Below are 21,052 nucleotides of genomic sequence, written 5' to 3' on the forward strand. Positions count from 1 at the left end.
TGCTCTTGTCTCGATAGCGAATTTCTCCATTTTGTCTCTCATGGGCTCCTGCTTCAACTCTGCTCTCCTGCTCTCATGAATCCACCTCACAGGTTGTCAGCCACCACTTCCGCTGCCACTCTGCTCTCCTGGTGGTCTCGCAGGGCCGCTTCCACTGCAACCTCGGCAAGCGTGCAGCCCGCTCAGCTGCTGTGTCCTGGCAGCAGACGGTGCAGTAGGTCTGCAAACCATCGTCATTGAACGACCGCTTCCGCTGCCACTCTGCTCTCCTGCAGACGCCATACCACGGCAAGCATGGAGCCCGCTCAGATCACCACGGCAGTTATGAGCATTGTAAACACCTTGCGCATTACCATGCAGTATATGCAGAACCAGAATCTGCAAAAGCAGTTGAGGAGGTGATGGCAGCGCAGTGACGAGAGTGATGAAGACATGGACACAGACTTCTCTCAAAGCACGGCCCCCGGCAATTTGGACATCTTGGTGGCAATGGGGCAGGCTCATGCCGTGGAACGCTGATTCTGGGCCCGTGAAACAAGCACCGACTGGTGGGACCCCATAGTATTGCAGGTCTGGGATGATTCCAAAGTGGCTGCGAAACTTTCGCATGCGTAAGGGCACTTTCATAGAACTTTGTGACTTGCTTTCCCCTGCCCTGAAGCGCAAGAATACCAAGATGAGAGCAGCCCTCACAGTTCACAAGCAAGTGGCAATAGCCCTCTGGAAGCTTGCAATGCCAGACAGCTACCCGTCAGTCGGGAATCAATTTGGAGTGAGCAAATCTACTGTGGGGGCTGCTGCGATCCAAGTAGCCAACGCAATCACTGAGCAGCTGCTATCAAGGGTAGTGACTCTGGGAAATGTGCAGGTTGTAGTGGAAGGCTTTGCTGCATGGGGTTCCCTAACTGTGGTGGGGCCGTAGACGGAACCCATATCCCTAACGTGGGACCGGACCACCAAGGCAGGCAGTACATAAACCGCAAGGGGTACTTTTCAATGGTGGTGCAAGCACTGGTGGATCACAAGGGACGTTTCACCAACATCGACATGGGATGGCCGGGAAAGGTACACGACGCTCGCATCTTTAGGAACTCCGGTCTATATGAACAGCTGCAGCAAGGGACTTACTTTCCAGACCAGAAAATAACCATTGGGGATGTTGAAATGCCTATAGTTATCCTTGGGGACCCAGCCTACCCCTTAATACCATGGCTCATGAAACCGTATATAGGCAGCCTGGACAGTAGTCAGGAGCTGTTCAACACTCGGCTGAGCAAGTGCAGAATGGTGGTAGAATGTGCATTTGGACGTTTAAAAGCACGCTGGCGCAGTTTACTGACTCGGTTAGACTGCAGCAAAACCAATATTCCCATTGTTATTACCGCTTGCTGTGCGTTCCACAATATCTGTGAGAGTAAGGGGGAGACGTTTATGGTGGGGTGGGAAGTTGAGGCAAATCGCCTGGCCCCTGATTACGCACAGCCAGACACCAGGGCGGTTAGAAGAGCACAGGAGGGCGCGGTGCGCATCAGAGAAGCTTTGAAAACCAGTTTCATGGCTGACCAGGCTACGGTGCGACAGTTCTGTTTGTTTCTCCTTGATGAAAACCCACCCCCTTGGTTCACTCTACTTTCCTGTAAGTCAACTGCCCTCCCCTTCCCCCTTCGATCACCACTTGCAGAGGCAATAAAGTCATTGTTGTTTCAAATTCATGCATTCTTTATTAATTTGTCACACAAATAGGGGGATAACTGCCAAGGTAGCCCGGGAGGGTTGGGGGAGGAGGGAAGCACCGGGTGGAGTGGTGGAGGAGGGGAGGACAAGGCCACACTGCACTTCAAAACTTATTGAATGCCAGCCTTCTGTTACTTCGGCAGTCCTCTGGGGTGGAGTGGTTGGGTGCCCGGAGGGGCCCCCCCCCCCGGTGTTCTTGGGTGTCGGGGTGAGGCGGCTATGGAACTTGGGGAGGAGGGCAGTTGATTACACAGGGGCTACAGTGGCGGTCTGTGCCTTTCCTGCACCGAAACCATACGCTGGAGCATATCCGTTTGAGCCTCCAGTAGCCCCAGCATTGGATCCTGCCTCCTTTCATCATGCTACTGCCACCTCTCCTCTTGCTCCCGCCACCTCTCTTCTTGCTCCCGCCACCTCTCCTCTTGCTCCTGCCTCCTGTCCTTGCGTTCATTTTGTGCTTTCCTGGACTCTGCCACTGTCTGCCTCCACGCATTCCGCTGGGCTCTGTCCGTTTGGGTGGACGGCATGAGCTCAGAGAACAGTTCATCGTGAGTGCGTTTTTTTCGCCTTCTTATCTGCACTAGCCTCTGGGACGGAAATGCTAGTCACAGCGTTGAAACATTTGCAGCTGTGGGAGGAGAAAAAGGGAGATTAAAACTGAAAAAGACCCATTGGCCATTTAAAAGGAGGGGCTGATGTTTTAGGGTTAACATGCAGCACAAACCCAACTAACCCCCCCAACACCCAATTCTCTGGGATGATCGCTTCACGCCCCCCACCCCCACCCCCACCACGTGGCTAACAGCAGGGATGATTTCTTTTTAGCCACAGGCAAACAGCCCAGCAGGAACGGCCACCTCTGAATGTCCCCTGAATAAAATTCCCCTATTTCAACCAGGTGATCATGAATGATATCACACTCCTGAGGATAACACAGAGAGATAAAGAACAGATGTTGCTTGAATGCCAGCAAACACCGGGACTACACGCTGCCATGCTTTCTTATGCAATGATTCCAGACTACGTGCTACTGGTCTGCCGTGGTAAAGTGTCCTACGCAATTAGGCTGCCCTCCCCAGAAACCTTTTGCAAAGGCTTTGGGAGTACCTCCAGGACAGCTTCATTGAGATTTCCGCCTCATCCCCAGACACATTAGCAGACTTTTCCAGTGGCTGTACTGGCAATGAATGCATCCCAAGTCTTAAGGGCAAAGTAATCATTAAACATGCTCGCTTTTAAACCGTGTATTATATTTACAAAGATACACTCACCAGAGCTGTCTTCTCCACCTTCATGGTCCGGGAGCCCGTGTTGGGACGGTACTATTTCCAGGGTGATAAACAGTTCCTGGCTGTCGGGGAGAACGGTTTCTTTGCTTGCCTGGTGTGCGCTATCTTCAACCTCCCCTTCTTCATCATCTTCCTCATCCCCAAAATCCTCACCCCTGTTGCGTGAGACTCCCCCCTTGCAGGAGTCCATGTACAGGGGCAGTGGTAGGGGCACCCCCTAGAATTGCATGCAGCTCATCATAGAAGCGGCATGTCTGGGGCTCTGACCCTGAGCGGGCGTTTGCCTCTTGGGTTTTTTGGTAGGCTTGCCTAAGCTCCTTAACTTTCATGCGGCACTGCTGCAGGTCCCTGTGATAGCCTCTGTCCTTCATGCCCTTGGAGATTTTTTCAAATATTTTGGCATTTCGTCTTTTGGAATGGAGTTCTGATAGCACAGATTCTTCTCCCCATACAGCGATCAGATCCAGTACCTCCCGTTTGGTCCATGCTGGAGCTATTTTACAATTCTGGGACTCCATGGTCACCTCTGCTGATGAGATCTGCACGGTCACCTGTGCTGATCAGCTTGCCACACTGGCCATACAGGAAATGAAATTCAAAAGTTCGCAGGGCTTTTCCTGTGTACCTGGCCAGTGCATCCGACTTCAGAGTGCTGTCCAGAGCGGTCACAATGGAGCACTGTGGGATAGCTCCCAGAGGCCAATACCATCGAATTGCGTCCACACTAACCCAAATTTGACCCAGCGATGACGATTTCAGTGCTAATCCCCTCGTCGGGAAGAAGTACAGAAATCGACTTTTAAAGCCCATTAAGTCAACAAAAATGGCTTTGTTGTGTGGATGGGTGCAGGGTTAAATCGATCTAACTCTGCTAAATTCGACCTAAACTTGTAGTGTAGACCAGGGCTAAGGCTGGTAACTATGATAACAACCTTGCAGAACCTGTGTGTATATGAATGAATGTGAAATTGAATGGAATTTAACTTAGCTATAACTGACTGCTTACTATGATTTTTTCTGTATTCACAATAAATGCAGCATATTGCCTTATTCCCTTTAATAAGATCCTGCTGGTTTTTATTTTCTTGGTATAACATCTTGACTATGTTATTTTATTTGTGTTGTACATGTTGAATACATCGAATAAACCCAATGTTCTAATCACATAACTAGTTCCATACCTGCGCTGGGTAATCAAATAACCATTGCTCTCGTGGCTTTTCTTCATAAGTCACGACAGCCTCAGGAATTTCATTGCGTAATGTGGAGCACATTCTCTCGAGCACTCGATTTAACCAAACCTCAACCTAGGTACAAAGCCCCATTTTAATAAGTGTCCTTGCTAGTATATTTCAGCATTAGTTGCCTATTTTGTTTGTCTGTTTTTAAATTGACAGCAGCTGACGCAGGTCTGTGAATCTTACTGGGGGCTATGGTATTAGACTGCAGTTGGTCTCTTAACGGGACGTACAGTTCAAAGACCCTGGCACCTATCATAGTCACACGACTTTCTGTATAGGAAATCAGGGCTGCTTTTAAACCCTGGGGGGGTCAAATTCTGGTTGGCACCTAGAATAATGGACCCCCAAACAAATGCCGGGATATATGGACAAAGTTCCATCCGAGACCTGTCCCTGCACAAATAGGAATAGGCTGTCTGGGGCACTGTGCTCACAGGCCACTGCTGGGTAAGGGACAAATATGTGGCCCACACCCCCGGCCCACGTACAGCATTCCTCTGAAGCTCTTCCCTGCAGAGAGGCCTCTCTGTCTGTGATGCTTTGGAGGAAACAAAACAGTGGCAGACAATTTAGGCTCTCTACCCTGTCTCTTGCTTCAGGTTTCTGGGGTGCACGTAGATGTCAATTAGCTCCTCCACTGACGCTGCCTTTCCCCAGGTGTTTTTAGAATTCTCTCCCTAGGCTGCCATCTCAAAGATAATAGAACTCATTTTTAATGGACATGTATGTGAAAACTTGACCTTCCTGCACAAATGGGGTGTGTGTGTGTGTGTGGGTGGGTGTGTGAAAACCAAGAAGCTGGATAGTCTTTTCAGGGGCTTTTCCCTTGACTTTGAGATATTCCTCATTAAAGAGGCTATGTGGATTGCCTCAAATGGGATGTTTTCAAGTCTAACTGATGGAGCATGGTCTCACTAGGATGAACAAAAGACAGAGGAAATAGACTCCCAGTTGATTGACTGGTTAAGGTGCCAGCTGACAGCAGCAAGGAGAATTCAGACTTAGACACAAAAACCACTTTATTCTTGTGTTAGTGCAATTCAACCTGCATGTTTAAAATGTAATTTTAAATAACTCCACTAACCTGCCCGGAACAGTCACATTCCTTATCAAAATCCACATACTCATCCTCCTTACTGTACATTCCCAAGCCAATCTTCAAAGGCTTGTTGTCTGGATCCATTTTGAACTTCAGCTTAGCCATGCTATCGAACAGTTTAGACAAGTGGCGGCATACCTTAGAGTAGAGCAGCACAGGCATAGATCAAGAATTGCTGTCAGTGCACAGAAATATTTTACAGTTTTGATTAACTTTTCATACTTCTCTTCATAATCTTGCATCTCTGACACACAGTTATAACCAGGCTTGGCAGAATTTGATTTTTTAACTAAATTGTGATGGATAATATTGATATTTATTTTAAAGCATTTTTTTCTATTTTTGTCAATTTAAATTTTCACAGCTGCAGGAAACTATTGAGGGCTTCAGACAATAATTATTTAAAGACAGTAGACACAGATTCAAAAAGTTAAAGCTTTACAACCATTAAAACACAAGCTGTCGACATCATGTGTCAAAATATACACAGTCAATATCCTTAAATCAATCTCTAATAAGTTCTCAAGCAGAATTTTTCTTACTTTGCCTCTCTGTAAATTTCAGTTTTATTGTAGTTGGTTGTGTGCGTGCACTGAAATTGATGTTTACCAACATTTATCAATAAAAAAATCTAATCCTTCCAAGCCTAGTTGTAAATTTGGTTCAGTGTTTTTAATCCTTTTGGATTAAAGACATTATAATTCTGTTCTAAAGATTTCATGTAAGAAGCAAAGGACTACCCATTAAATTTAAATCCTACCTCAACAGGGTCATTTCCATTTGATAAAATATCCAGCAGGTCTGCAGATGAAACAAAGTAGAACCTGGGGAAAGCCAGCCTTTTTGTCTCTAGATATTCAGCCAAAGCCTTTTCACAAAGTGCCAAGCTAACACAAAGAAAGGGGAAAGGCGCAGTATTTTTATTCTTTGCAACGTAAAGGTTGTGATGTGCTCATGCTACGTTGGCTGCAGTGGAAATGAAAGTCTTCATTTAGCCTTAGAACAGGCAGGGGCAATTTCCCCATCTGACTTCACCAATATGCCTCAAACCTTCTCTACAGAGCCTAGGGCTCAGAGGGCCGCAATAGGCTCAGCACTTTGAAAATATAACTAGTATAATTCAGCCTTAATGCCCATTTCATCATTAGCCTCTTTACTGAGATCCCAACAATTTGGCCATTTGTGATGGTTGCTTTTTGAATTGGACACATGTCCAATACAGGAACTGGACTGAGTCTAGTCTCTGATTTCACAGACTATTGAATGGCCAGTAGATTAAAACTTAGAGTCACTACTGATCTGGGCTAAATTTGGTCTAGTGATCTGGGGAGTGAGGCTATTAGTCCCCATTACCAATCCAGAAAAGTATTCACTCCCAGCAGCTAGAATTTATCTGGATGTTTTTAAAATTGGCCAAATGTTTTCCCCAAAATATGGCATCATCCTAACCTTTTCTGTAAGGCCTCTAACGTCTCATAAAGTCCTGGTTTATTTGTTGCTTCAATTACGTTAGGGGTTTTTACTGCTTCAGCCATTAATTCCTGCAAGAAAAGATTATCTGTGAGACATTAAATTTAAATTCGTCCTTCAGGATAGAATTTTTGTGGGGGCGGGGGTGACACAGACTTGCTCACTTTAAAATTTCTATCGATAGAATCAAAACGTTTAGAATCTTCTGGCAACTGATTCCGGATATCTTCAGAACCAATGAAGATGCTCTCCAGATGACTCCAAGTTCTCTGAACTTCAAACCAAATGCTAATAACAGAGTCAGCAGTAGATAATTTCTGTTGCCAGCCTGACACCTCCTGAAGAAAGTGAGCTAGATACTTGGAAGTCATCAGGTTCTGAAGTTGCACTTGGTTATCCTCCAAGGTCTCTACGAGTAATTCATCAGATCTGAGCAGCATGGTACCAGTTCTAGCATGGGGTTCATGTTCAAACTGCATGGTTGACCACGTACTATCCAGGGCTTTCAATACCTTTGAATAAAAAGATATCCAAAAATACTCTGAACACTAAAGCTTTCAAAATGTAAAAAATCATACAGAAAATAGACAACATTTCAGGAAAGAAAAGTCCTAGAACTTAAAATGAGTCTCTCAGCATAGAAGCACTTCACGGAAGGGTGAGAATCTATCCATTAACAATCCGCCTTTTCATAAGAGTGACAAACCGAAAAAGTTATAGCTTCTTACTGTGCTACATCAGAGTGAAAGGCTATTGTTAGGAACGATGTGGTAGAAATTGAACTGAAGGCACAGACGGTACCTTCTCCATTCCTGACTCTTTCACGGCCTTGTCTACAATACTGCGAACTTCATCCTCAAACTTGTGTAGATTCAGCTGCAGCAGGTCGGCGAGGGTCGTCTCGTCTGACATTATAAAGTTCACCTGGTGTAGAATGGACAGAGCCAACAATACTCTTCATGGGTGACACATCTCATATTTTCTCCCACACTAGCTGCCTTAGACGATACTTAAGGACTGTCTTTTTCTCTAAGATTTCAAACAAATACTTGTGGACAGTCACCTGGTAAATATTATTTCTGCAGTTCATTAGCTTGTTAAGATTAACCTCTCTCTCTCTCTCTCACACCCCACCCACCCACCATTTGGATAATTTGAAGTCTATGATTTTTATATGCAAGAAAGCAGATCATACACACGATTACTCAAAAGACAATTTACCAGCACATGTGCAGCTTGAGAAGTTTCCCTTCAATGTCTACTCAGAGGGACACAGTGGAGTTTTTCAGCTTGCAGCCCATTCTTGCTTAAAGAATTCACTCTAAAAAGTCTTACCTACTGCTGGGGAACACTTTAGATTAAGCCTACACTGCAGCTGGAGCCAGCCTCGCAGCCTGGCTAGGCAGACTCATGCTAGCAGGTGTGATGCTGCACTCCATATGTTTTATGGAAATATTCTAATGAATGTGAATATAATGTAACTGGTGTCTGCTTTATGCAAAAGGTCTCTTGTATGGTATCATTACAAAGCTTATAATCTACTGAGTGTCTTCATCCTATTTGTATGAATGTATCATTCTTGTATCTAAAACTAGAAATATGAAGTATTACTCTGAGGTCCTATTGTAACTATTCAAAGTGTGGGCCATTAATGGTAGCTTAGTATCTTGGTGGCTCCCATTGACTAGGACACTTGGTTGTGAATGGGTTTATTTACTTGCAAGCCTTCCTGTGTAAGTCTTACAGTGACATGTGACCACGTCACCTGATACTGGAATCCATCTTAAACCTGGTGCTTTTCCATTTAGAAGGAGGGGTGGGGACCCAGAGAGACAAAGGATTCCCACTTCATGCCAAAACTATAAAAGAGGATGGAACAGGACAAAGAGGCGGCCAGTCATGAGAAATTCAGTTACCGAGTTACCACCTGACCTGGAACTAACAAGGACTGTACTAGGGAAAGGACTGGGCCCAGACTAGGAAGGAGTCTAGTCTGTGAAAGAAGCTTATTGGAACATCTCTGAGGGTGAGATTTACCTGTATTCAGTTTCTTAATGTATTAGGCTTACACCTGTGTGTTTTGTTTTATTTTACTTGGTAACTTGCTTTGTTCTGCCTGTTATTACTTGAAACCACTTAAATCTTACTTTTTATTCTTAATAAAATCACTTTTGTTTATTATTAAACCCAGAGTAAGCGATTAATACCTGGGGGAGCAAACAGCTGTGTATCTCTCTCCGTCAGTGTTACAGAGGGTAGACAATTTATGAGTTTACCCTGTATAAGCTTTATACAGAGTAAAATGGATTTATTTGGGGTTTGGATCCCACTGGGAGCTGGGTGCTAGAGATAGGTGACCTGCTGAGTGGTTTTCAGTTAAAGTCTGCAGCTTTTGGGGTGTGGTTCAGACCTGGGTCTGCATTGCAGCAGGCTAGCGTGTCTGGCTCAACAAGACAGGCTTCAGGCTCAGAGGTAATTTCAGCACATCAGGTGACAGTCCCAATGGGGTCTCTGTGACGGAACATGTCACAGCAGGCTCAAGCTACTGCCCTAAAAATAGCCGTGTGGACTTTGTGGCTTGGGCTGCAGCTCAAGCGCTCAAGCCCAACCAGCTAGAGGACACAGTACTCCAACAGTGGCCTCAAATTGCTAAGGAGGAGTACAAAGGAATAGCACAAGCATGTAGGGACAACATCTGAAAGGGTAAGGCACAAAATGAGTTACACCTAGCAAGGGCCATAAAAGGCAAGAAGAAGAGGCTCTATAAATATGTTAGGAGCTTGCGAAAGTTGAAGGAAAGTGTAGGTCCACTACTTTGTTAGTTAGGAAGGAGAGCTAATAATGAATGACATCAGAAGACTGAGGTGCTTAATGCTTATTTTGCTTCAGTTTTCACTAAAAATGTTAATGATGATGAGATATGTATCTCAATTAAATATTAATAAGGGAGAAGGAATGCAAGCCAAAATAGGGAAAGAACAGCTTAAAGAATATTTAGATAAGTTAGATGTATTCAAATTGGCAGGGCCTGATGAAATTCACCTTAGGGTACATCAGGAACTAAATTTTGGAACTGTTAGTGATTATTCTTGAGAACTGCTGGGAGGACGGGTGAGGTCCCAGAGGACTGGAGAAGGGCAAACAAAGCACCTATTTTTACAAAGGGGATCAAAGAGGACCTGGGAAACTATAGTCCAGTCAGTCTAACTTCAATACCTAGAAAGATACTGGAACAAATTATTAAACAATCAGTTTGTAAGCATGTAGAGGATAATAGGGCTATAAGTAATAGCCAACATGGATTTGTCAAGAACAAATCACGCCAAACAAACCTAATTTCTTTCTTTGACAGGGTTACTGGCCTTAATGGATAGGGAGAAGATGTAGATGGGATATATCTTGATTTTTAGTAAGCCTTTTGACAGAGTCAAAATTCTCTACAGTGATTCACAGTTCAGTAGATACAATCATCACGCTTAGTTTCATTTTTGTTTATTCTGTATTTTGATGAATGTCCAGGTTTGATATGTTTGGATACTTGCAAGTAGTGGCCATCCAGCAATAGTAAAGCATGTGACAGATCATTTCAGTTTGATAGGAATGATATTAAAGGTCTGAAGTCATTTAGATGCTTTTGAAAATGTTACCTAGGAGCCTAAGTTGCATTTTCAAAAGAGAAGGAGGCACTTTCATGACTAAAGTTACTTTCGAAAGTGGGACTTAGGCACCTATGTCATTTAGGTTCTTTTGAAACCGTTACCCCTTCCCGGGATTGGGGAATGCTGGCATTTACTCATCAATACATTTTTGAAACCTGCTCAGATTACCTTGGTTGCTTGCATGAGCTCATGCCAATGACGATCTCTAATGGCAGGATTCTGAAGGTCATTCACAGCTCGCAGGGAGGTTATCATGTTTTTCACTGTGTTATCCAATCCTGTGAATGCATCCCAGGGTCTCATTTCTTTATCCAAACTTCTCACATCTTTAGCAAACTTTTTAGAATCAATATCCATCTGCTCCACATTAATCTCTTTCCATTTGGTGGTCTTCCAGTCATTGATGCTTGCATTAACCTGAATTGGGAAAGCAGTTCCACATGCCATACTATTACCAAACATGCAGATCAATATTTTCTATCACTTATTCATCCTAAGTGTATTATTGTTCCACTTTCACAATTCTTACTCCTGTTTCCAAAAGACTTTAATGTTGCTCTCATTCCAACAGTACTGCAGAGCACACATTCATGTTCCCCTATGTTTCTCCTTGTTGCAGGGACTGAGCTGGTGCAGTCTGTGGTGACATGACTGGCAGATGGCCTATTACCTCTCCAGTAGACTGCTGAGAACCTGGTTAACAGGGCTTCTTCATTTTCATCTTCCAACAACACAGTTCTCTGGGGAACTACGGGAGCTTCCTGCTTTGCTTCGTAGTTTGGTTTTGTGTATGTAACCCATGCCTGCTCAGTGTGGACCTCTGTCTCCCTGACACCCCAAGATGGCTAGGCCAGCTAAAGATTGATGAGCCTGCTACAGAGCTGGCTGAGTGACATCTGTCTTTCAGATCATGTATTAAGCTCAAGAGGTCCCAGGTTTAATCCCTGCTGCCAACAGGGTTACATAAATTTTGAATTTGCTGCTTGGACTATCCTGAAAGGTTGGTGCCACTCCGGACGACAGCAGTATTCCTAGAATAAAACTTCTGCAGGCTGAGAGCATTTTGTGCTCAAACAAGAGCTTCCAGCAAACTTTCCCTTTTTGATCATTCTGCCCAGCCACGAAACTGCCAATATCTTGCCCCACACAGGGCCTTGGAAAGGGGATGTTCCCACCTATAGCCATTGTGCTTTTTAACCACGCTAGCGCACACAGCATTTGCTTTTCATACACAGTAGTTTAAAAAATAGCAACTTCACTATTCTGAGTGCCAGCCCCAGCCTGTTAACACATCTCTTGCTTTCAGTTTGCAGGTCACAAGTCCATGTGTTCAGTTTAAAAAGCCAGCAGAGAGTTTTTCCCTTATTCTGAGCTTCCTGCAAATACATTCTCTTGTCCTAAACAGTGAGCAATCTCCCCGAGCAGCTGAGATCATCAGGCAAGTGCCATTATCATTAATATTTATTGTTTCTCTGAGGGTACTGCATAGCATCCCCGACTGGGGTCAGAGCCCCAGCATGCTAGGCACTGCAAACACAAATATAAAGACAGTCTCTGCCCTGCAGTGGGGAAGGATAAGGGGAACAGTGAAACAATCCTGATTAGCCTGGCAAGTAGCAATGTCTCAGCACTCCATTCTTCAGACACCCTTCCCCTTGTGCTACATTCCAAAGGCAAATACTTACCAAGACAATCATATCCCAGAGCTCTTTCAGTAAACGTACTTCTTTATGGCATGTTTTGAGTTGTTTATAATCTGGGACTGACACCTCAAACAACCCAGCTGATTTGGACAGGGCTTCCATGTCACTTTCCATAGCAGTGATACTCTTTTGTTGCTAGAACCATGAAAAGAAAAGGTCTGAGCCGGCAGCTAGGTGCTGGTGTGGCCTCACTGCGCATTAAGAGAAATGGAACATCTCCACTTTTCTAGAATAACTCACTGGCCACCACATACACAAAGGGCCAAGTGCTCTCCCTGTGCATGGCCCAAGCCTGTAGGGGGGGGAGTCTAAACGAGAGGAATCCTCATCCTCCAGGCAGCTGAGCAGTAGCTGCACGGACACAGTCCAGACTCACAGAAATGTAGGGCTGGAAGGGACCTGGAGAAGTCATCAAGTCCAGCTTCTGTTGTAGTAGCCACTGTTCAGGAAACATCTCCCTTTTGCAGGGATGCACTGCGGGTGGATCTGCACAGCCAAGCCCCCCCCTTCCCCAGGCCTCAGTCACAAACCCTAATCAGAGCAGAGGAGCAGTGCAGACTCCTGGAACCCCGCTGGCCATCTGTGCAAGAGAATTGTGTCCGTTCTGCAGCAGCCACAGCCCATGCAAGGCAGGTGGAGAGAGGATCTGCCCCTAAACGCCCTCCCATCTCTGCCAATTACCGTGTTTAAGGACCGATATGGATCTGGGTCAGTAAAAGAAAAGGGAGCGTCTTCTCGGAATTTCTCCCTAAACTCGTGTTGTTTAATCTGCAAGGAAGCAGAGACAGAGACTGTCACACGCAGGCAGGAGGTAGGCACACTCAGCACTGTTAGAGGCCAAGGTGTGAAGGAGGGCTATCTGGCCAAGGCAAGGCCTACTTCAGACTCAGCCAGTTCTGCTTGTTTTGAGCTGGGTTGCAGCTGCTGTCCTGGACAATGAAGTGCATCCACTGTTTACTAGCAGACTCACAATGCTGGAACGACCAGGCAGCTGGTGTGACCAAGAACACTGGTTTCCCATATGTGCTGGTTTCCACGTGTGTGCTTTTTCTTTTGGCTACAGGCATCCGAGCCATGCTGTCATTTCCAGGACAGATGAGTCCAACGTGCTCTTCATGGGGCAATACTTTAAAACCTCTGGGAAACCAGTTAGTGCAGGACATGGCTGCTCGCTTGCTGGGCAGAGTTGCAGACAAAGAGCCAGTAACACTGCTGCTCTGGGCTCTGCCCTGGCACCTGTTAGCTCCCTGCTGGACTGGAAGGTATTAGCCTATAAAGCCCTGCATGGCTGGGGACCTTATTGCCTTCAAATCCCCTCTCCTTCCCTATGCACTACACAGTTGTGATCAGGGTGGGGATGCTGCATTGCAGCCCTCTTGCATTCAGCAGGGTCAGGGCTAGTAGCATGGGGCTTTCTACGAGGGGCCTTGACCAGGGAACACTTCCCCACTCATTCTGACAGAGCCTGGATTCACTCCTGGCACATGGTGAGGGGTGTTACTCTGTTGGTTGATTTGGGGTGACCAGGACTAGTCTGGTGGTTCAGATATGGGCAGTTCATTGCCTGATTGCTTGTTGGTTGTTTCCGTTACTGCCTGGTGTTGAGGTTGTAGCTTTTAAGCTTTGTTAAGTGCGTAGAGTCTCAGGGACAGGTACCTGAATGCAAAATGTATGCAAAACGTTAATGTAGGTTCACACACATCCTAAGCTAGACAAGAAGCTGAGGCCAATCCAGCTCAGCACATTACAGAGAAACATCCAGCATCCCACAATAAGAGTACCTCAAACTGCTGACACTTCCTGCGAAGGATTGCCACCTCCGTGGCCTGCAGAGGAGCCACATTCTGTTTCACCTGGAAAGATAACTTCTTGGTGTTGTTCCATTGCTCTGGCAGATCCTACAGCGAGCAAAAGTAGAATCACCACCAAAACCCATTTCACCCAAGAGAGGTGACAGATGCTTATGCTTCGTCTGGCAAAGATGAATGCAAATACATCCCAAAGTTCCTTATGAAGGAGAATATGTGGGCAGCGAACAGGCAGGGCAACATTTGCAGATAACTCAAAGTGATTAGGTTAGTCGAGACTAACGAACACAAACCTGGGAGGAACTTCAAAGGGACTGGGCAAAGCTAGGTGAATGGGCAGCACAAGGGCAAAGTAAACTCCCTGTTGACAAAGATGTGGAAAGGAATTATTCAAACTCCGCATACACCATGGCGGTGTGATGCTGGCAGACCAGGGGCCAGCTCATGCCAAGGTTCCCAGGGCTCAGTGGAACGCTGACAAATACAGAGATGGAATCAGTCTGGCTCATGTGTGTTTTAGCATTGCTAACAGAGGGATTAGAATTATGAGTGCGTGTTCAGTTTTTATTGAATGCTTGTGAACTGCTGCAGGCATTAATCTCAGTCTATGTCTACACTACTGCGGTAAGTCGACCTAAGTTACGCAGCTCCAGCTACGTGAATAACGTAACCGCAGTGGACATAGCTTAGGTCGACTTACTGCGATGTCTACATCGCGCTGGGTCAATGGGAGATACTCTCTGTCAACTTATCTTACTCCTCTTGTTCCCAGTGGTGTACTGGGGTCAACCGGAGAGCCCTCTGCTGTCGATTTAGTGGGTCTTCACTAGACCCGCTAAATTGACTCCCTGTGCATCGATCGCGAAGTGTCGCTCCTGTGGTAGTGTAGACATAGACATAGCCTCACTTATAACATTAGGTTTCAGAGTAGCAGCCGTAGTATCCCATATTGTAAGGGAATATTTGAGCATTGGTATTGTAAGACTCTATAACTATGTAAATCACCACACAGGAGAGTGACAGTAACTAGTGTGATGTGCTGATCTGGAACCAAAGGTGTTACGTCCTGCTCAACGGCAGCCAAACTATTATGGAATATTAAAGAGGACAAAAGATTTTGTTCTCTGCTCCCCCACCTCCCATGAAGAGGAGTCATGCAAGTGGATTCCTCCCATCAGCAGAGTTTGCAGCTCAGAGCACATGGGAGGAGGGGAATAAAAATCCCTAACCAGAAGAAACTCACTCTCTCTCTCTCTGCTGCTTGGACTCTGTGAGACAAAGTTTCTAGGCATACACAAGGGATCCCCAGTGCTTAGAGCCTGCTTATTATAGAAGTTTCTATTATTTTTGAAACTTAAGATTGTAATTCATTTCTGTATCTATGTTTACTCCTTTAACTTTGTAAATAACTCTTTTTATTTCCTTTTCCTGTTGAATAAAATCTGTATATAGTTTATTACAGGATTGACTACAAACATTGTCTGTGCTATGAGAGCTAAGGTGCAGTTGACCTGAGAAAGTGATTGGTGCTTTGGTTCTGGGAGTAACCGGACTACTGCAATGATTCTTGGTGTAAGGGACTATCTGTCACAAAGGCAAGCTCACCTTGGTGGCGAGACAGATTGGAGTATCCCAGGGGCCTGTCAGACTCCTAGTGCCTGAGGATTTTACATTTGGTAATTGGTTGGTGAAATCTAAGTATCAAACTCACCACCAATTTGCGGATTTGTGCCCTGGTTCTCAACAATCTGCCCTGAGGTTGGTATTCACACTCCTGGGTCACTGCAGGCAGCTTGACAGGGGGTTCTAAATTAACTAAAACCATTCAAGAAACCAATTTGGGCTTAACTGCGGGCAGCTCAATGAGCATCTCTTCTCGCTGAGCAGTAATGTTGAAAACAAAAAACAACGTGTCAAAGTCAAATAGAATGGAAGAGAAGAGAAGACAGACTCCTTGAATGCCCTTGTCTAACCCAATGGGATCCCTCCCTGAATACTGTAATGCCCTTGTATAGACCAATGGGGACGCCTCCCCCAGGTACTGAGAACACTCCAATGCTCTTTATAATCCAGTGGGACACCTCCTCTGGATACTGTTCTGTTCACCCTACCTCACAAATACACAGCAGATGTGGGCAGGGGAATGCCATTCAGAGATGGGTGATAAACATGGTGAAAGGCCTGAAAAGACTGTCTTACAATAGATGGAAAGGCTGGGATTGCCTAGTTTGGAGAGGATGTGATGGAGGCTTACGAAAGAGTGATTTTTACTGTCTCTCAAGAACCAGGGGAGAGAGAAAATGAAAATGGAAGGCAGCAAATTTTAAAAACAGACACAAGAAATGTTTTTCTATTCAAAGCACAATTAACCTGGGAACTCGTGGCCAGGAGCTCAGCAGGATTCAGAACAGAGTTAGGTATTTGTATGGAAAACAAGAACACCCCAGTTACATTAGAAGGGATCAAAACAATTGTATTTGTGAGGGCTAGAAACCCTGCTGATTCAGGGCAAAAGGCAGCCACTGACTGAGGGGGGTCAGGAAGGAACTGCCCCATGGGGAGATGATTCCATAACTGTCCTCGGAAGGGTTCTTTGCCCCTTCCTCTGAAGCATGTGGTACCAGCCACTGTCAGAGAGGTCTAGACAGACTCTTGGAAGATCCAGCAAGGCCATTCCTGTAGTCCTTCTGGTAACAAGTAAAGAGTGACCATCTCAGAGAAAAGGTTTCCTGCTCGCTTTTATGACAGAGACTTATTTTTGCAGCACAGTAACAGATGGCATTAGTAACGCAGGGATTGATTTTAGTCATTTTCTATAAAGAGTTAGAACCTCTGCACTGGAGCGTGCAATAAAAATGATTAAAGGTGAGTTTGGATCTCAGCCTACTACAAAGAAGCAAATTCATCAGATTTCATTATTAAAAATACCTCAAAGCTACACCCTACAAACCTGAGCTAACAGCATTAAATAACCTACATGCAGCTGCATATGAATTTCTTCCGGCATCTCTTCTCCGTAAGTCTTCAGCAGTTCGATTGTTTGCTTTAAGGGCTCAAACATGTGGTCTGTAGCTGCCTGTCTATCTTTGACTTTCATCAAGTGTCCCATCACCTCCACTAGCCCATTATAATCTCCTTCTTTCAAAGGTTTACTCAAGCCTGCATTTGTTTCTTTCATGAAAGCGGCTAGCTCCTGGAGACTAAAAGAAAAGAAGCCAGTGGGAATCTTGACTGCCCAAATGGATCCACAGCCCTGGCTCATTGTGCTCTGGCCAGGTGAGCAGCATCCAAGCGGGGCTACACCCTTTCCAAGTCCAGGTGCCCCAGGAGTGGGGATACCCGGGACAATTCTCCAAGGAGAACAAAAACTGGAGTCTCAGATCCTCAGTGTGTGTAAACGGATGCCACTCCACTGGCCTTCAGGTCTGAGTACGACCCGCTAGCACCTTGTTAAACACGACCTACTCTGGTCTACGCTGTGCGCAAAGCGCCATTTGATATCATGTTAGTTTGAATTTCTTGGCCACTATGTTTAAAACACACACCATTTTCCTAGTCCAGAACTGACCTTAGTCTTGGTCTCCATGTATGACAGTCATTAGCACAGCTATAAAATCCTTGCCTCCAACATTAATCTTAACCCCTAGTTCCCATCCTATGTGTGTCAGGCAAGATTTGCTTTGGAGAACCACTCTCTTGTTTTACCTGGTAGTGATGTGGTCAATGAGATGCTGCTTAAACATGAGGCTCCAGCGCTTGATAATATTTAAAAGTGCTTGTTTGAATGGACGGCAGTCGCTCTGCAGCCAGCCATTGAACACCTTGGTGTTCTCAAACTTGGACACTTCCTCGTAGAGCTTCTCATAGGAGTCAATCTGAAATGCATGTAGAAACGACACGCTTGGAGCAATCGCAGAACAGCCAGCGGGGCTATTATCCGGGGGCTTCACAAAATCATTTTTTGTAATTCAAGATTTTCAACAGTAAAACCTTGAGAGCAACTATTTCCATACTATTCGAGACCCAGATTTCCCTGTGTCCGGGAGCACCTAGACACACAGTAATGCTGCATTAACAGCTCTCAGTGAGGCTGGAGCAAAATGCTGTCAGGGCAGCTGCTACCAAAGCCAGACCCTGCAGACAGGTCAGCACAGGGACGCTGAGCTAGTGAGTCCCTCAGCGCTGGGCTTTGAAACGTGCTTGAGGGACAGGTTTAAATATTTTTAAAAACCAACATTTTATCCCATCCTGGGCCAGATCTCGCAACCGGTGTAAATCAGCACTGCTCCATTAGAGTCAATGGGCCCGATCCCCAGCTGGTCTAAGTTGGCGTCACTCCACTGACGTCAGTGAAGGTTGCCTATGTTACTTTAATGGAACTACATGGATTTGCACCAGTTGCTCGCTCTCTCCCTCTCTCTTTCAGGGGCCTGATTCTCCAGTCTTGCACCTTGCCTCACCATTTACACCTATGCAAAGTGGATACAAATTCTCTATTCTGACTTGGTGACTTTGTTACACCCACTGTGGACAGGCATAAATGAGACTGGGGCGGGGGCAGGTTTGGGGGTAAATCAGGCCCTAGAGGTCTATCACCTTGGTATCTCAGTGCATTAGGGTTGGTGGATGCATGGGTGTTCTCCATACAATGGCAAGATGGAAAAAAACGTGTGCCCTGGGCTCCTGTGATATGGGTATAGAGCAGAGGTCCCCAAACTATTCAGGGGGTGCAGTGAGGTCCAGGCCAGGCCCCTATGGGGATGGGGAGGGAGTACCACCCAAGCCCTGCTCTGCTCCCAGCTCTGCTCTGGACCTACCCCAGCCCACAACTGTGCCCTAGCTCCTGGCCCCACACCTGACCATGGCTCTGCACCTGGTCCTACACCCTTCTCCTGGCTCCAGACCCACCCACAGCTGCAGCCCCAGCCTCAGCCTCATTACTCCTGTCTGCATCCCCTCACCCCGCAGGAGCTCCAGCCCCATTCCTGGCTCCAGGGGGCGCGTGGCCCTGAAAAGTTTGGGGACCACTGGTACAGAGAGATTCCCTCAATGGCGGGGGTAGGGGGGGTCCCTCTGCTCCCCTGCAGAAGGATGGAAAGAGCTTGGGTGCCATGGGAAGGATGGTCTATAAGGGGGCTGGCTGGCCCTGCACCAGCATCGCTGCTGTTTTCCTCATAGTACCAGACTTGTATCATCGACCTGCCATGCAGCTAGCCACAGCCCCTTTGCTCTGGGAGTTCTCTCACCTGTTGCTGGAACTGCTCTAAGGTGGGTGGGATGTGTGGTAAGTAGTCCTCTGCATGAGACTCCAGCTCCTCTGGGGTGAACACGTGACCAAACGTGAGGAAGCGCTGCATAAACTCGTGGTGATCATCCATCCACAAATAGGAATATTTCTCAAAGGAGTCTTCATATTCCTCAGCTTGTTTCATGGCACTGACAACTAGAGAAACCACCTCTTCTCTTATTTCAATTAGATCTGACATATCTTCCAGGTCACTCTGAAAGACACCCACTTCTCTTTAGGGTCAGGAAGTAAACGAATGCAACACACAACACTAAATATCACCTTAGGGTTACACAGGAATGCTCAAAGCAACACATGTAAAAGTTAAGGTTTCTCAGTGACATTATCTCACCCGCATTGCACATACATACATACTGTTAATATACAGTTACAGTGTACATATATCACCAAAAATGATACACACTTGCAGTATGGGAAAATCTACTGCGAATATGAGAACCTTCACTTAAGCACTTCTTGACATATTAGTGTTTTAATCCATAAGCATTTTAGGTTTTTGCATTTAATTTCCATCATTTTGGTTTATTCAGAAAGAGAGAGAGACTGACTGTTTCTCTCTACCAAGGTCAGCATGGAGTCAACATCTACATGTTACTGTCCTCAGCATCTCTGATACTCCCTTTGTCCAACTGACAGTTCCGGATCCCAGTGTGTCACAAAAACTCTCTCAAAACTGTCACTAGATGTGCTGGGATACCCCTGAGGACACCCCCCACCAGATAAGGCTTCCCTCTACTCCCATCTTGGTGAGCTAGACACACCAGTCAGCTCCAGCACAGACCAAGAGGTTGGGCCACGCCCCACTGCAGTTCACAGAAACCAAGATTAATTTGTTCCAGGGGCTTCTCAGTTAACAGGGATTTTCCCAGCACCCAGTATTCAGTCTTTCTGGGAGCCTAAACCCCAAATAAATCCATTTTACTCTGTATAAAGCTTATACAGGGTAAACTCAAATTGTCCACCCTCTATAACACTGATAGAGAGATATGCACAGCTGTTTGCTCCCCCAGGTATTAACCACTTACTCTGGGTTCACTAATAAACAAAAGTAATTTTATTAAATACAAAAAGTAGGATTTAAGTGGTTCCAAGTAATAACAGACAGAACAAAGTAAGTTACCAAGCAAAATAAAACAAAACATGCAAGTCTAAGCCTAACACATTAAGAAACTGAATACAGGGTAAATCTCACCCTCAGAGATGTTCCAATAAGCTTCTTTCACAGACTAGACTCATTCCTAGTCTGGGCCCAATCCTTTCCCTGGTACAGTCCTTGTTCGTTCCAGCTCAGGGGGTAACTAGGGGTTTTCTCATGACTGCAGCCCCCTTTGTTCTGCTCCACCCCCTTTTATAGCTTTGGCACAAGGCGGGAATCTTTTGTCTCTCTAGGTCCCACCCCTCATTCTAAATGGAAAAGCACCAGGTTTAAGATGGATTCCAGCATCAGGTGACAGGGTCACATGTCACTGTAAGACCTCATTCTTCATTACCCACAGGCTGGTCCACAAGAAGGCTTGCAGGTAAATAAACCATCTACAACCAATTGTCCTAGTCAATGGGAGCCATCAAGATTCTAAACCACCATTAATGGCCCACACTTTGCATAAAATACAATAGGACCTCAGAGTTAACTTCATATTTCTAGTTTTAGATACAAGAATGATACATACGTACAAATAGGATGACCACACTCAGTAGATTATAAGCTTTGTAATGATACCTTACAAGAGACCTTTTGCAT

The 21,052-nt window shown here is 45.7% G+C and overlaps 1 protein-coding gene across 1 annotated transcript in view; it reads right to left on the reverse strand.

The window, feature by feature from the left end:
• Positions 1 to 21,052, reverse strand: part of DNAH17 (dynein axonemal heavy chain 17) — a 98,705-nt gene that overhangs the window by 55,720 nt on the left and 21,933 nt on the right. Inside the window, exons 19-31 of the mRNA XM_037913873.2 lie at positions 19,250 to 19,504; positions 17,709 to 17,878; positions 16,981 to 17,203; positions 13,977 to 14,093; positions 12,877 to 12,963; positions 12,178 to 12,330; positions 10,661 to 10,909; positions 7,635 to 7,757; positions 6,998 to 7,345; positions 6,813 to 6,904; positions 6,124 to 6,250; positions 5,349 to 5,501; positions 4,205 to 4,330 (exon numbers count right to left, since the gene is read on the reverse strand). Coding sequence (XP_037769801.1) covers positions 4,205 to 4,330; positions 5,349 to 5,501; positions 6,124 to 6,250; positions 6,813 to 6,904; positions 6,998 to 7,345; positions 7,635 to 7,757; positions 10,661 to 10,909; positions 12,178 to 12,330; positions 12,877 to 12,963; positions 13,977 to 14,093; positions 16,981 to 17,203; positions 17,709 to 17,878; positions 19,250 to 19,504 — 2,223 coding nt within the window. The remainder of the gene's footprint in view (positions 1 to 4,204; positions 4,331 to 5,348; positions 5,502 to 6,123; positions 6,251 to 6,812; positions 6,905 to 6,997; positions 7,346 to 7,634; positions 7,758 to 10,660; positions 10,910 to 12,177; positions 12,331 to 12,876; positions 12,964 to 13,976; positions 14,094 to 16,980; positions 17,204 to 17,708; positions 17,879 to 19,249; positions 19,505 to 21,052) is intronic.

The sequence above is a fragment of the Chelonia mydas genome, chromosome 14, assembly GCF_015237465.2.
Source record: "Chelonia mydas isolate rCheMyd1 chromosome 14, rCheMyd1.pri.v2, whole genome shotgun sequence".
NCBI lineage: Eukaryota > Metazoa > Chordata > Testudines > Cheloniidae > Chelonia > Chelonia mydas.